The 16,841-nt window shown below is 29.5% G+C and overlaps 3 protein-coding genes across 3 annotated transcripts in view; 2 read left to right on the top strand and 1 right to left on the bottom strand.

Moving 5' to 3' along the window:
* LOC119679096 (sex determination protein fruitless-like) overlaps window positions 1-16,841 on the top strand; it is a 66,660-nt gene that overhangs the window by 36,969 nt on the left and 12,850 nt on the right. The window lies entirely within an intron of this gene.
* Window positions 418-3,036, bottom strand: LOC119679090. Its single transcript, XM_038091262.1, has 3 exons — window positions 2,385-3,036; window positions 1,965-2,250; window positions 418-1,809 (listed from the first exon to the last, which is right to left on the bottom strand). The coding sequence occupies exons 1-3, from the start codon at window positions 2,906-2,908 to the stop codon at window positions 604-606; spliced, it is 2,016 nt and encodes a 671-aa protein (XP_037947190.1). The 5' UTR covers window positions 2,909-3,036; the 3' UTR covers window positions 418-603.
* On the top strand, window positions 9,041-9,735 carry LOC119679095. The gene is made up of 2 exons (XM_038091266.1): window positions 9,041-9,147; window positions 9,304-9,735. The coding sequence occupies exons 1-2, from the start codon at window positions 9,112-9,114 to the stop codon at window positions 9,643-9,645; spliced, it is 378 nt and encodes a 125-aa protein (XP_037947194.1). The 5' UTR covers window positions 9,041-9,111; the 3' UTR covers window positions 9,646-9,735.

The following is a 16,841-nucleotide window of genomic DNA, read 5'->3' as shown; positions in this document are numbered from 1 at the left end:
GACTTAATATGTCTTAATAGTGTCTTCATCATATCGTATGCATTGATTATGACTTCATCATGTCAAGATCATAGCTTCATAATGAAGTGATAACGTCTTAATAAATTTTTGCAATATTCATTTTGTTTTGATCACGTCTTGCTGATGTCTTGATGATATCTTTATTATATCTTTATTATGTCTTGATTATGTTTTGGTAACATCTTGATAACCTCTTGATAATGTCGTTTATAATGACCAAAGATTTCATAAATAATCTAAATGCAGTGCACAGCAATATCAAAGTGCTTCAGCACCATTTAAGTTACCTAAGTATTGAATACACAAACAGCGATGAAGCCTAGTCGCTGACTAACTAAAAAATTCGTAAAAATGAGCTCCTAAATTAACACATTTTATTTAATTTTATTTAAACAAAAATTTAATTACAAAATATAATACGCGTGTGCTAAATACCTTAAGACAGTCTTAACTAATGATAAGATCAATTGGGAAACAATCATTACTAAAACCTCTGAAACGAGAATATATATATTAAAGTAAATTTTTTTTATATTTCATACATCTAAAATGAAATTTGATCGATGAGTTGAACAGATCTCTTCACTTGCATATGCAGTATTTTTTCGCCTGTTTATCATTAATGCATTGTGATACGTTTTCATAAGAACTGAGACAGCTTATATCCTCGACGTTCAATTCTACACTTCTCTTTACAGGATTATATATCGCAGTAGCTTCGTAATTAGCTTTTTTTGGATATACAACAAAACGGATTCTATAAGTTGGGTTATACTGTATTCCATCATCTTCTTCCACTTTCAAGTGTGCCGTATTAATATCTTTTAATTTCAGTTCGCTGCATACCTTACTTAATGTCTTGTCTTTTAAGTAAGAATTCATTTGATCTATTATTTTTTGTGTTACATATTTTACAATTTTGTCTTTTTTGGATTGATTTTCGTAATGTGTACAAGTGCACCAATGTTCTGGTATGCCAGCATCAGCACAACTACGATTTTCTGGTACTTCACGAAAAATACTTTGACATTTTGCACAACCATTTGCGATTGGTAGACTCAGACCCGGTTCACTTAATTCTAGTATATGTTTCAGTGTCATATGTATGTCATAAGGGGACGTTAGACGATTACGATTGATTTGTAGTGCTTTAACAAAATCCGGATATTGATTCTTAAACCATTTTGGCAATGACATGTAAAATATGGGTAAGCGTTCCTCTAAAAAACCACCAGGTAGTTTCACTAACGCACCAAATCTGCTACCATGATCGCTAAGGAAAATAACTATAGTATTCTCTAAAATATCATTTGATTTGAATGTTTTGAAATATTTCAACATTTTGACATCCATTGTTGCGGATGTATCGTATCTTTCATGACTAAATGAATTTGTCCAAAACAATCCAAATGTTGGTTCATCCTTATAACGATTTGCTAATTGTAATGCATAGTCGTATATATATGTAGCATAATGTTTTCTTCCTACACAATAATATAAGTTTGCCTTTTTTTGTACTTTTAAGTTCTTTTCAATTGCTAATGTCATTGGACGCATATAGTAGTCGGTTGGTTGTTTTTTAAAACCAGCTAATATGTAGTTAAATGTACCTATTATTGCATAATCTTCAGCATATGCTGTTCGATAACTAAGCTTTTGATAATCTTGCCATATGAAATAACATTTGTCAAGTCCACCTAATCTTTCTGGTTCACAGTCTCTAAACACCACAGATTCATTATTGCCGTTTAAGAGCGCCATCAGGTTTGGAAAAGTATTGTCACCGATCTAAAAGTAAACAAAATAAATATTTTCCAATATTTTCCAAAAATTTTCCAAAATTTTTTACTCAAAGGGAATTAAAGTTTTTATGAGAGAGATATTCTCATAATTTGATTTCTGTACTAGCACTTAAGTCAAATCACTTTTTAACCTTTTCTTACCTTATTGTATCCTTGCATTTCAAACCAATCGTTTTCTTCTAAATATTGATGTGTCTGGGGCATAGTTCTGCGAAAATTCATGCGTGATAGACTGTCTATTCCTATCAGGAATACACTTGGCTTTCTTCTGGTTGTGGATGTTGTCCTCTTAGTTTTATTTTTATATTGAATGAATGAGAATGCATCCTTTTGTATGATAGTGGAATTTTTACTACATTCCACTATAATGAATTCAATATACTCGGGTACCTCAAAGTTTTGAGCAAAATTTTCACATGGCAATAATCTGACAGTGGAAAAATAAATAGAGATAGAATGGTAATAAGAATAATTTTTGTAATAACTAAGAAGAATTCCTCAACCACTCCTATTCTTAGTATATAATACAGACATTAGGAATTTTAATATAACAAAACTTACTTATAAGAATTGTCGCCTGTACCAATACGCACTATTTGACGATAGCAGCAGCTCAACTGATTTGCAGCCTCAGAGTTATTCGCGTTTTTGTACTGTGATAAGAAGGTTTCGATTTCGATGTGTAGTAGATACTTTTCCTTATTTGTGTCATATAAAACACTCACAAGTGGTTCATCATTCGTACAGTTTTTATATTTTAGTGGTTGAAATATTTTTTTTATTTTCGCACTAAAAGGATTTATGGAGGGCATATGACAGTGTGTGGTATACACAAAATATTTTTTATTCCCAATTTTTAAAGGTTTTATAGAAATGTAATGTGAATCATATTTATATGATATTGTATAATTTTTTTTTTCTAGGACTGTGTCATTATTCAAGTATAAGTATTCCCAATTGCGAAATAAAAGTAACGCTAAAAATACTAAAATCCAAAACCCAACTTTCGTCAAACAATTAAAATACTTGGATTGATTCAAAGTAGGACTTGATTCTTCGATAAACGGATTTTTTGATTTTGGCATTGCCGGTCGAATGTGCACAAAATTTTGGTGTATTTACAATAAAAATTCACTGAACGGAACGAAAAACATTTCGTTACATGTTCTTAAAAATATTAAAAAAATATGTCTATATTAATTAATAATTTAAAAATAAATACAATATTAAAGATACTTTTTATCATACAACCATAAAATCTTTTTAGCTATCTATTAAAATTATATAATTGACGTAAAATGCAATGCATTTTACCTATTCCAAAATATATATTCTATTATCTAAAATATCTATTCTATAACCATTTACACAATCACCAATCCATGCTGTCTAATTCATAATTCTAATATGGAATCCATATACAGGTATGGAAACATAATCCTTTAACGAGTGTTCCTTAAGATATTTGATATGATTCCACATTAAAAAATATGTGTTGCATCACCAAATCTTACTGATGAATATATTAACCGTGTACATCTAATATGTCTGTTCATAAGTCTCCAAGTCCACAAGACTGCATTATATAGAGCCATTCTATAAAATGTCATACTGGCAAATATTTAATAATAAAATCTGATAATTAAGCACATATGTTCACTAAACTGACTGATATATTCACTTCAGATTCTTTATGAGAAATTATAGGTTTATATCGTTCTAGAAATTCTTAAACCGAATTGCACTGAGACATTAAATAAATATAAATAGAATGCCAATTGCATTTATATGCCCCAATTCAGTGTATAGAACTCTGTATTCAATGAAAATGAAAGCTATCTTTTAATCTCGAAGACAGTTATTAGATAGCTGTCTGTAACCTTTAACACCATTTTGTTTTTGAACCCATTAAACACAATTTCAGGACTGTAGTTAATAAACTAACATATACCCAACTCGCAACCCCTTGGACAGTGATTCTTTAGTCGAAGTTATTCTTAAATGCAATGAACTATACGTTCTCTTTAGTGCCTTCTTCATGTTCTAATAACACTCGTTCTGTGGAAAGGATCCTCACAGTTATCAGCCTAAGCTTCAAATTCTCTGCTTAAAGTATGCTCCATAGTATCCATAGACTTTTATTGAAGTTAAGTACTTTTAATGGTTCTGCATTATTTCACATGAGACATAATAGTCTGGTTTTGATGGTAAGTAATTCTTCTTAAAGTATGATTGTTAAATGATATTGAAATTTAGTTTAGTGCTCACGAAAGCTGCTTGAGTGAAAATAGATGAAGTTTCAATTGCATTGGAAAGGCCAGAATTGACACCAATGAAAATGAAGCTACGAGTAATGTTTGGTAGTAATCTGAAAGTACACGTATCCATTAAAAGTTACTATTGCCAAACAATCATAAAGTAAACTATTTTAAAACAATGTCCTGAATTCATTAAAAGGAAATCTGTCATATTATACTATAATAATTCTATTATTATTATTATGTTGAAGCTATTTGACCCAGGTATTTTCAAAATCCCTCTTTATGCCTTGACTGGATTATTGTTTATCACTTTATCAGACTAAGCAATCATTGACCTTAAATCTGCATACCTCCCCGAGAAGCCTGTAACCATTCTGAGATTTGATAACGCGATGTTGGTAAGTGTGTCAGTTTTCGCAAATAATTTCAGGGCTCGATACTTTATGTATTTTTTGATGGGATCAATTTTGGGTCCCTAATAATTTTAGATCATATATATCTTAACTAATCCGACAAAAATTTATATCTTGGCTAAGAAGTTTTAATATATTCAGGACATTCATGGTCCTGATATTGCACCACCAGCTAGTCATTTATCCCACATTCTGCCATATTCTATCTAAATTCCACCATATTCTGACTTTAAATTTACTTCAAGGGGCATAGTGGGAAACTCTTGCGCTAGTCTTCGTTCATTTTTGTTATTTCTAATTAGTTATTTTAAAACTTAATAATGGAAATTACAAGACTTTGATGGGATTTATTAATATTTAAATGAAATTTATATTGTAAATTTACAAAGTATAAAGAATAAAGTTCGTATAAAGTCAAACATAATTTCAAATTTTAATTGTAGCCAAAAGTAAATTTCAAGCAAACATTAACTTCATATAAAATAATTATCTCGAGAAGAAAAGTTCAAATTAAATTAACCAAAGAGAAAACTAATAAAAAATTAATAAGAAAAGACAATGAAAGCAGACGAACGAAAAGTACAGGAAGTTGGAAAATTTTTTGAAAGGCTTGAGACCGTAAAGAGATAAGGCTGCAAAAAATTGAAAAGGAAGAAGTTGAGACTATAAACATAAAAAGAAACTTAAAAATTTTTTAAAACTGAGCACAAAGAATAATTTCAATGTCCTTTGAGATACAAAGTAAATGCATACGAAATGTTAGCTGGATATGGCATGCATTTGTGGCAATAATTAATATATTCAGGATAATTAACAAAGCATGGAACAATATGAAAGACATTATATTGCAAAGATATATATATAATAACAAATGTAATGGTTAATTTAAAAGTGAAATGTCATCAAATAAACTTATTTCACTATTTTTCTTTTCAATTTTTGTATTAAAGTTATTAAATAACTCACTCTTTGCTTATGAATGAGATAGCAAACAAATTATAATGTTTGAAAAATCTTAAAATATTAATTAAAATGGAACAAAAAATATAAATAAAATATTTGGAATTTTTATCTTAATTTATCTCTATGATTTCTTTTCACATATTCTGAAAATTCTTTTATTAATACTTCATAAACATATTTGTATATTACAAATTCTATTTGAAATTCAATACATCTGTAAACTGAGGTCAACAAAATTTATTTGTCATCAATATGTCCTTAAAATTATTAATATTGATAAATTTATTTCATTGCTCTTTAAAAATGCAAATTGTTATTTGTATTTATTTTTTATTTTAACATAAAAATTTTATTTAATGTCTTTACTACCAAGAGTTTTTATCTTTTATTATTTCTTAATATTTTATGTTACCTGTAAGCTATCCTTTCACTTCAGCACTTCACTACATATCTCATCTAATTTTATTATCATCTTAATTATTATATACTTCAATAGCTTCCTTGATACATATTGAAATATTGTAACTTAAGTCAAAACAAAAAGTATTTTGATTTTTATGACCCTGCAGTAAAAGGAACACAACGATACATTCTAAAGGACATATGCATATTCTATAAGAAATATGTTCTTTAAATAAATTAAAAAATAACAATAATAAATTATTTTTTTTCTATAGCTAACTATCTATTTCAAATAGAAGAGAGATAATAGTAAGGAAATGCCCAAGCCCAACAAAATTTTTATTTTTTAATTAACTGATTTCTTGAGCTGCCCATACAACTATTTCGGATACTGCTACATATTCATCACCAATGGTCTTTCTAGATATCTGATGACGATGCCGGTATATAAATGCAAGGTTACAAGAGTCAACATTTGAATCTAGCCAAATTTAAACCTGGATATTTAATAGTAATGAACAAAGCTAGAGAAGAAATAAATAGTAAGAAGAGCATATCATACTTACAGCATATATTGGTTGGCTAATATAGTTTTAGTAAAAATATGAAAAGCATTTATATAGAAAGATACTCAAAAAGGTGATTCAAAGGCAGTTAATTAAAAGTATTTTATATTAAATAATAAAATTTAATATTAAATTCTAAATTTAATTAAATATTTATAATTCATATAAATTAACTCTAAACAACAAAGTATTTAGGAATATAAGTTAGTGTGGAAGTCTTACTTGGGACCCCACAATATAAGAACAGAAGAAAGATATGACTGGAATGAAAGTTTTAATTGAGACATCAAATCTTACATAGGTCAACACTATATTAGAACAAAACAAACACTTAACTACAGTGGAATCTTTATATTAAAACTAAACAGGGGACACGGCTATAATGAAACAGAAAATGGACCCTGTTAGGGTTAAAGTCTTATTTGGAACACCATTATATTACAATAGGCATACTCGTACTTTCTAGGCAATAGCTAGAAAGTATGTCCTACAGGGAATATAACTACATAAAAAAAATTAATCATAAATATAGCTACAGTGAAAGTTTTACTTGACATTCCATTACATAAAAAAAGCCAGAAATACGTTTAGAGTGGGAGTCTTACTTGGAGTATTACTACATTAAAATTGCATATTCTCACTTACATAGTCTTATAGTCTTACTTGGAGTATTATTACATTAAAACTGAACTGAGTGTAAGCTAAAGTGGAACTCTTGAGATATCAGTTTATTAAGTCAGAATAGGGACATTGATCCAGTGGAAATCTTATAAAGAACACCATTGTTTTGTAACTGGCCATAAACTGGAAGATAGCTAAAGAAAAACGATAACTTGGGATACCGTTAAAGTAATATAGAAATGAACATAGCTAGAGGTTAAGTTTTTTGTAGGAACACTTACTTGAAGGATTACTATATAAAACAGCATCTATCGAGCATCATTTTACTAGTGATGTTTGTAACAGAACAAGAAGATAGGTACAATTGAAGTCTTACTTGGAACACAACTACATTAGTTCAGAACAAAGAAATAGCTAGAGTATAAGTACAACTTGAAATACTATTATATAAAACATAAAAAATATATAGCTAGAGCGTAAGTCTTATCTAAGGCATCCGTGTAGAAGATTAGTCAAGTAAGTATGATGGTTATAGGAATTGGAAGGACTCATTCTATTAACTATAATAAAGTTAAAAAACTGTGTATTGGAGTTAAGAAATAATTGGTCAATAAAGAACTAATAAAATAGAGCACCACGTCTTTCCTTATACCATCACATGTCTAAACAAGTTATTGATAAGATTATGTCCACACGCTAAGCCTACCATAGTAAAAACCATTATTATCGAGGACGAGTTATATACCTACTAAATTTTACTTCATTTAAAATTGGTTGTATTACATAAAAATTAATAACAATTATATTATATATATAAAGCTTACAGCTATGGCATTTTAGCCGTCTGCCGAAAGAGCTATACTACACAGGATCATTCCTGTAGTCAGTCTTCGTTTACTTCAAATGCAAAGTAAAACCACCTTTCAACTAAATATATTCAAATAATTTTTAAATTTTTGTAAAAGAGCTGAGCTTTCAATAATTTTTTGTTGGCTAATAAATTTGAGAGATATTAAAAGTGTCGTCTTTCGAATCTAAAATGCTTCCCACCATAACTGCTGGCATTGTTTATTTTATATTTTAATAGATGCAAAAATATTTGCAGTTACTAATATAAATTTACTTTGTGGTTCGTCATCCATATTTAAAATTCCATACCGATGCTTTCTCGTCAATGCTATTAAAAATTTCTTACACTCCTAGGAATGCCAGCACATAGTAGTGCATTGGCAGCTTGTGGTGCATTACAGCAGGAGTCCTGTAAGCTGAGTAGATAAAGTTGCTCATACGCAAGCGAGTATCTAAATGTTTAAAGTTTTCCAATACAAATTCTTCTTATTTAGTGTTAGCGACATACTTTCATATCTAAATTTGTGAGTTGGCATGGAAAAAATTTAAATTGGCATTGTAGGTATATGTGAAATATGTTCACTTTACTTCACCTTATGTTGCTCTTATTTGTAAATTTGTTATATACCATATAGGCAATGTTGTTGTATATAGATATATCCTGAGTGTGCAGGATATGTAGATGAGTATTTTTATTGGCTTTTAAATGAAATATAAAATTATTTTATAAGCATTTTCTTTACTTCCTTTGTAGTAGAATTTTTAGGAAAGTAATTTTATGTAAAATCAGATTTTTAATTTAATGCGATTGATATCTGTTAATATATTATTTGTTCAGTTAATGTTTCTTCATATTTTTCGATATCGAAATACCTCGATATTTCGAGGTCGATATTAGTGGTAGACTCTCCGTAGACTCTGGTTAAATAATTAAGTAAATCTATATTGATTTACGCAAGCAGAGTAGAGGTAACAAACCTCCTTCAGATATAAAACTGTTGGAGATTTGAGTGTCTATAAGAAACATTTTAAATTATATTTAATCTAAATTTAAAGTTGGCTATGAGTTATAAACATAAGTAATTGATAGTTATTTCAGAAATTTACAGTTCAAACAAAAAGAAATTGTCTATAGTATTAAAAATTATCTTCCATTTGGCGCATTATATTTCAAGAATCTTTTGGTACCAAATTACTTCCAGTATTTGCTAACATGTCGTCACGTAACAAGGAAACAGAAAAAAAATTAGTAAGTGCAACGGATTCTTTCAGCAATTGTCTAGTTTTTATCATAGTTAGTCATTGTCCAGTTCTTATCATAGATAGTCGTTCTTATCATAGATAAAATTATTCATATATGTGTATTATTTATTTGTGTAAATAATAAATTTACAAACATCCACAGCATATGCAGTCTGATAAGCTTAGATTATGTTATCAGAGTCTCAACAATTTAGAAAAAATCCAGCAACAAATCACAAACTTGGAGGCAGGTCTTCGCATCCTAAAAGCACGTTTCCTTAAGATAAAGAAAGAGCACGATAAAATGCAATCACCGCTTGAATTGGGGAAAATCGAAGGAGCAATTGACGAAAAGGAACCTATTAAAGTTCCTCTCTACACACAAATGTTAGAGGAATGTGAAATGGATGTAACCTCTGAAAATAGACCATACAACTTGGCGAAGGCAAGCAATTACAAACTGGAATATCATGATTTGGATTTTAATGGAACAAATGACGCATAAGTTATTTTCTGCCTAGTGACGAAGTTATGAATTTGCAATTTCCAAAACTATTTAAACGGTACAATCATTGAATTGAAATAAATAATAAATTTATTTTAAATTAAATAAATTTATGAAATGTGGTTTAATTATTTTTATATCTACTCATTTACCATCTTATCTACTACTTAGTGAGACTGAAAGAAAGTATTTGGTATGCCGTTGACCTTAACTAATAAGCCACTGAGCATTGATGAAGTGGGTTATATGACAGTGCAGCGGACGGTATCTGAGTCTTACTATAAAGAGATAAGAACGTCGTGCTATTTAATCTATAACCAAAATTGTATAGTATATTCGATTATAGATTTTTTGTAAGCAAAAGACCTAAATGATTTGCTCTGCTCTCGTCTTACATAAGTATTATATAAAATATGAAGCGTACGACTTTTAAATATTCGCAGTCTTAGTTTTTCTTGTCCCTTTATCGTTAAATACGAGAAAATTATTTATTCGCTTTGGCATGTAACACAATTTTCTAGTTAAACTTACACTTACACTTAGTAATCCCTTTATTGTGATAAGAACTGCACTCGCCAATTATGTATAATACGCCATAAATATATGATATCGCACTTGCGACACAAGGCGGTGTAAACCCGACATTGATTACACGCCAAGGAAAAGTCTTGTAGAATTTAGTGCATTCATTCATGTTCAGATTTAATAACTTAGAAATGATTTAAGTACTAGCACTTAAGCTTTACACTATTTTTTGTAAACATTATTTACTTATTTATTATAATATCTCATGAAACGGATGAAAAATTACAATGTAAAAATATTTGCAAGAATATAAGGTATTATTCACGAAAAAGAAATTAAATCTTTAAAAAAATTTCGAGAAGAATAAAGTTCTGGATAAAAAAAATTTAAGAGGACCATGTCAGCATCAATTTAAATGAACATTTGTCTATAAGAAATTTACTTTCGAAGTGCATGTCTCGTTACCTGAAAGTTGACCAAAAAGGAGTAGTTTACACCTATTAAAGACAGACAAAATGGACTTTATGCATCGGTATATAACAATGGATGAATCTTGGAGCCATTACTTTACTTTTGAAATGAATTGGCAGTCAGCTGAGTGAACTGCAGCCAGTGAACCGCATCCAAAGCCGCCTGAATCGCAACAGACAGCTGGCAAGTTTATGATGTCTGTATTTTCGGATGGTCATTAAGCTAATATGGGGCTTCTGGTTTTTATATGAAAACTGTGGAATCAACAAACGGCTATACTTGATGCCATGGCAATACTTGAAGAATACTAACCTTTGTAAAAATTTCTGTTGAAATAAAAAAATTATGTTTAATTTGAAATTTTCTATTGGCTATTGAAATACAGCAAAGCAGTAGTTTTTACTCATAAAAGCTGTAAATATATTCTTGTTAATACTGTTGACTTGCTCTTTAGTACCAAGTTCTGAACAAGGCATAATATGCCTTCAGGTTATTACTGGCAACATATTCGACAGCAGTATTTTCTCAAAAATTTAGAGGCGGAGAGGCAGATTATTGTTCTTCTTAGACAAATATAAGTAATTTCCAATCTTTGAAATCATTTGTATTTGAGAAATTTTTCATTGCTTTGGATAGTTGCTCAGGAAAAGAATGTTTAAATATTCATAAATACTGCTGTTGCAGTAACATCAGATTTACAGCAGAGTTCTATACCTCCTAACAGCATGAAATATTTTCATGGAGAACTTATATGAGAATTACATACCTCATTACTCTTCTTGTAGCACTCATCCATATAATACGAGTAATAAATCCTCTGCTGAGCTTGCAACAAAATAATTAGTATACCAACCGCAAATAAGTAAATTGCAACAATTTTTTTCGATTTACTGTGTAAGGTTAAAACTGTACTAAGTCCTAATTGTTCACATTTTCTGAGAGAAAAAAAATTTGAACATAATTTTTTCCAATAATCCGATTAGTATTACTGCAAAAGGATATTGAAAAACAAATACAATGTACAGGATATATACATGCAATATGCACCCAACAACAAAAATTTCACAGTAAAAATGCTAATAATTTTTTTCTGCTCGAAATACACTTGTTGAAAGGAAGAAGAAGAACTTATGCCAATAAACAGGATAAGAACTACACAAACGAGAAGTGCATAATTCTAGTAAAATACATAAACTATAAATATATATAAAGCAAATAAGATTGGTATTTGCAGTGCTGGGTTCACTTCCTTCTAGCAATGCATGGCCGCATTTGCAAGCACAATAGATACCTTTCAGTTATCGGTTAGCACCACACATACAGTACGTGTATTCCTTCACATAACATATTTATGTAGTCCTTTTATTTATGTTTTCATGCAGTTATATTTCTTTTATTTCTATATTTGCGGTGTTTGCAACTTTAACACTCTTGAACTAAGCTTAATAACAACAGCACACTTCAGAAAATCCTTCGAGTAAATTTAAACTTTGTTTTAAATTGCAGTTAAGTGCTTTGCTCCTACTTTGCTCCTACTTTGCTCCTACTTTGTGGTTCTTCTTTTCCTTACGAAATATCCTTAAATTGTGTTTGGATTGGTTGACTTGTAGGTGTGCATATTTGGTTAACCAAGATATCATCGGGTTCATTGCGGTAACCTCTCGGCATATAAATATTAAAATATTTGCTCAATTAGTTTAAATCACACAAACGGAATGTGAACTTGTGTACTTGAATATCCTTAAATGTCACGACAAATTAACTGTAAAAGGATTTTTTAATACTTCTTAATAATAATATTATTTGCTCTTTGTATTATTTCTTTATATTTTCATGTTCATGCTGTTTATCGAATCTCTTTTGAGGTTAAACAATTCAATTGTATTTTAATAATTAATTTTATTTTAAAATTTTATTCTCATACTTATGCATTTAATATCCTTTGGGTTTGTGAAATGGCACGAGTGCATATTACACTTTGAAGTTATTTTTAAAATTTTATAAATCCATAAAGAAAATTATTTTTCAGCTCTATGCACTCTACGACCGGTATAGGTGTTCTTGGAGCATACAGTAAAGTTATATGACAATGACTGATTGTAATTAAGTATTTCAGACAAGAATTTAGATAATTATAGAACTATAGTAATTTACTTCAACAGGTAGTAATGTCAAAAATTTTATACAATTATTCTGCAAATATTAAACATAATTCATTAAATAATATAAGCACTAGCTGTTCACTACGCTTTTATAGTTTCCTGTATTTTCATATTCAACGCGGAAAGATATGGTAAGATAAGATAAAATACACGTTGCAGCTTATTCCGTCAAAAAACTGCCTCACTTGGGTCCAAGAATTGGTCCCATTATGATCCCATTGTGTATAGAAAACCTCTATCTGAAACTTCGTGAATATAATTAAATAATATAAACAAGTAAGGTAGTTTGTAGATATGATTGCTCACTTAGTAAATAATAAGTTGAGTTTTTATGAAGATTTTTCTTATTTGTTATCCTATATATATAAATAAGATATATAATCTTTTACCTAACTAAACAAAATTCTTTAAACTAGATAGTTTGCTTGCTTAAAATTCACGGAAGTTTTTGATTGAGGGTCTTGAAATTAAATTAGAAAAAGTTTTAAGGCAAAATATTTTTGTCAACATAGAAAACCAAAAACAACAACTGAAAAATTGTCGAGTAAAAAATTAATACCAGTATAAAAATTATTGTTTTCAAAAAACTTGATATTCGTTTCTGGTCCCTGATATGTAAATTTTACAGCATATCGACAAGTGATTTCGGGAGGTGAACCCGTGCGCTTCTAAAACGAATTATGTGAAGCAGTTAAGAGAGTTTATAGTTATTATTCTGAATAACCGTTTTTCAAACTTATTATTAAAGAAGTTAGGAGAATTTATAGTTATTTGAGTGAGACAGAGAGGAAAATGTTCCCTGTTTGTTCTGTTTGTGCACCTTTTTCTCAGTTACTAAATGATGTGATATATTTTGCTAACATGTTCATACGAATAAACGGATCAATAATAGGTTATAAATTTCATTTGATAACATTAACTTAACTAATCAGAAAATATGGGTCACGTGACAAGTATGGGTCATATAATTCCTTAACTGGAATAGGATAAATTAGATTTTCTTATCTCCAGAATATATATGTATTATACCTACCTCTGAAACTATGGAATTATACAGTAAGCAGTAAATTTTACGTATGTCAACCCTTATGTATAAAATAGTATAAATTGAAGTAATTTGTTATAAAAATCAATTCCTTTTTAAGCAGTAAAAAGTTTGAAATATTTTATACAATACTTAAATTATTATATATCGGTCATATAATTAATATAAAATGTGTTTTATTCGGCAATGCCGAATGTAGCACTCACTGTGGTTACCTTATATTATGACAGCATTAAATCTGTGCGTGCAATACAGTTATCCTTGCAGCTTTATCATTTGACATGAAAACGACATTTTTTCAGAATTAAAAGTAATTTGTATGTAATTATTTTCCGTCCTTTTTCCAATCCAACTTTTATTGCCGATTAAATTTATTTGCAGAAAGCAGGAAAACATATGTTGAAAAAGATATTTTGTACTCTGGTATGTCTCAATGAATATTCAATGCAACAGGCAAACAAATTTACAATAACAAATGCTTTTATTATATTATAAAATATTTCATTAAAAAAATATAATTGTTTAAATGTTAATGTTAATAATAATAGCTTGTTTTTTAGGGATGTCAAATTCAGGAAAGCAGATTCTTCAGCTGGAAGAATCAAACTTTTCACAATAATAAGAACGCAGATTCCTTCAAAAAAAAATTCTTAGATTATTATTAAAAGGAAGAAAAGCGGTAGGTGGCTAAGTGTGTGTGATTAGCAGGCTCTACTATTTAAAAATGTAGACTGGTATGTTAAATGATCTTTGATCTGAAATAGCAGACCTCGTTGACATTGTTGACGATATTTATGGTAAAATAGAACTCTCTACTATTAAAACTGTTATGCATACAATATTTTTAATGGCTCTCGCGATTCCCCAAATTGAAGCAGTTCAATTTTTCCAGCAGAACAACATTTTTTTTATATTTCTTCATTAAATTTCAAAGCCTTGCAGTAGGGATACACTTCCAGTCATAGCAGTAATAAAAACATGATGAGTCGAACGATAATCCAGAGCTGGGTTATTCCGGAATGCAAAATGATTGTGATAGCGTGTCTAAATAGTATGGAATCATGCTTAAAGTTGATCTTCTGTTTCTTGTTGAGAACTTAAATCTGACTTTGTCGTATTCAAAGTCTGTCTCCTGTTTCCTCACCATATGAGACATTGTTTGTCTGTTTCATTCGTTCAGTAATTTTTGTGAAATTTTCAACCATCTATAGCATTGCTTTCGTTCAAAGAGTCCTCGTTTCGTTTCGACGTTCTAAGTTTGATTTCTTGCAAGGCAGTATTTTAATAAACTAAAAACAGCAAGGAAAAGATGAAAAGAAAAAAAGAAATATTTTACATAAATGTTGATTAAGATTTAGTAAAAATTGGTACTCAAAATATTGTAATAAGATAACAGCACATAGATACACACAAGCATAGCCAGTAAGTAATATGAGCGGTGCCTCAAAAGCAATTTAAATGCATGAAAATTATTTTTTATTTTAGCTATTCACTTCTAACAAAATTTAAAGATTACTATATCTTTATAAAAATTATTTAAATTATTTAAATTATTTTTCAGAAAAAAAGGTCATTACGTTGAAATTGGGTATCCGTCTATAATTGCCAATGATCAATATATTTGTGCCAACTTTTTATTATGAAATTTTATTTTACACTTTTAGGGACCAGGGCTCTATATACGTATACCCCATACTCTTTGACTGCGCCCATTTACGTACAAAAAATTTTCGAAATTAAAATTTTAATAAATTTGACAAAATTTAAGGTTTCTGATGCATTATAAATAATGTTAAAATCTATAAAATAAAATTTAATAATAGCATATTTTATTAAAAAAATATATATATCTGTGTAACCAAAAATATAAATATGGTCAAGGGGTTTAATTAAAAAGTCAAAACTCGTCTATCATAAAACTGCCAATAAAGTTAAAAGTGTGATGTTTATAAAATTCTAAACAATTCCCATTATGGCACTTATAAATGTTTTTTGCCGAGCTGATATCCGAAACAAAAAGTCCCAGTAACAATGCCAGAAATACCAAAAAGATACAAGCAAATAGGACAACAACAACAAAACCAGAAGTACTAACAAGTTAACAGAGTAGTTATTGTTAACGTTATGAGAGGCGAAAACTTTATTACCAAAAGTTAACACCAATACATAAGCAAAAGCGGAATGGCTACAGCAATACACACTCACCGAACACATAAAAGTGAGAAGTTGCCACATTATTTCATGTTTTTCGGGTTCTTTATTTTTTGACTTAGTTTTGTGAAACCAGAATTTCGTGTTGTCGAAATTGCGAATGCTTAGCTTTTCATGGACAGGAGCCATGAATTTAATCTGGCAAATGCTGTTGGTAACCAAGGATGACTCTGCTGTTCCTTGTGTGAATATTTAAGCATTAACCTCACTTCGGCAGGCATAAACATACTCGAAGCATGTTTGCGTACTTTCCATAGAACGGAAGAATTTAAGTAATGTTCAAGGAAGCACAGGTTGAACAGCAGTTAATGTAAAACTAGTGGAAGCCGCAGCTCGATGGCATGGAAAACTGTTTACATAAAGTCTGAAGCAAACAGGACCAGGATATACTGCATAGCATGAAGTCAAGCGGCGTGTAATGTGAATATGAATGTGCAGGACTTCATGTAAAATAGAGTTACTGCAAGTATATTCAAGGACAAGTTATGGAGGTTATGCATATTTTTAGAGTTGTGGGTAAAGTTAAAGTTACCCATAGTTATTTTAAATTTATTGATACAAAATTTAAGGTAAATCAAGTTAGAATTTTACTACATTGATAACTGTTTATTCAGAAAAAAAATTGTACCTAATTGTCTAACGACAAAGTTATCAATAGGCCTTCGCCATATTTTTCTGAAACTGAAAGTTGACTTAATCATGAAGCAACTGAAGCTATATTCCACATGACATTGCTAATCTGTTTTCCTTGCCAAATGCACTAGCAAATTTTTGTTCTATAA

The sequence above is a fragment of the Teleopsis dalmanni genome, chromosome 2, assembly GCF_002237135.1.
Source record: "Teleopsis dalmanni isolate 2A chromosome 2, ASM223713v2, whole genome shotgun sequence".
Taxonomy (NCBI): domain Eukaryota; kingdom Metazoa; phylum Arthropoda; class Insecta; order Diptera; family Diopsidae; genus Teleopsis; species Teleopsis dalmanni.
This window is presented reverse-complemented; position numbering and strand designations above follow the sequence as displayed.

Excerpts from the sequence above, each read along its gene's own strand:
- LOC119679090 (XM_038091262.1), bottom strand. The coding sequence starts at position 2,908 with ATGCCAAAATCAAAAAATCCGTTTATCGAAGAATCAAGTCCTACTTTG. Across the intron at positions 2,251-2,384 it reads ACAGGCGACAATTCTTATAA|ATTATTGCCATGTGAAAATT; the intron begins GTAAGTTTTGTT and ends TTCCACTGTCAG. Across the intron at positions 1,810-1,964 it reads AAATGCAAGGATACAATAAG|ATCGGTGACAATACTTTTCC; the intron begins GTAAGAAAAGGT and ends GTTTACTTTTAG.
- LOC119679095 (XM_038091266.1), top strand. The coding sequence starts at position 9,112 with ATGTCGTCACGTAACAAGGAAACAGAAAAAAAATTA. Across the intron at positions 9,148-9,303 it reads AGGAAACAGAAAAAAAATTA|CATATGCAGTCTGATAAGCT; the intron begins GTAAGTGCAACG and ends AAACATCCACAG.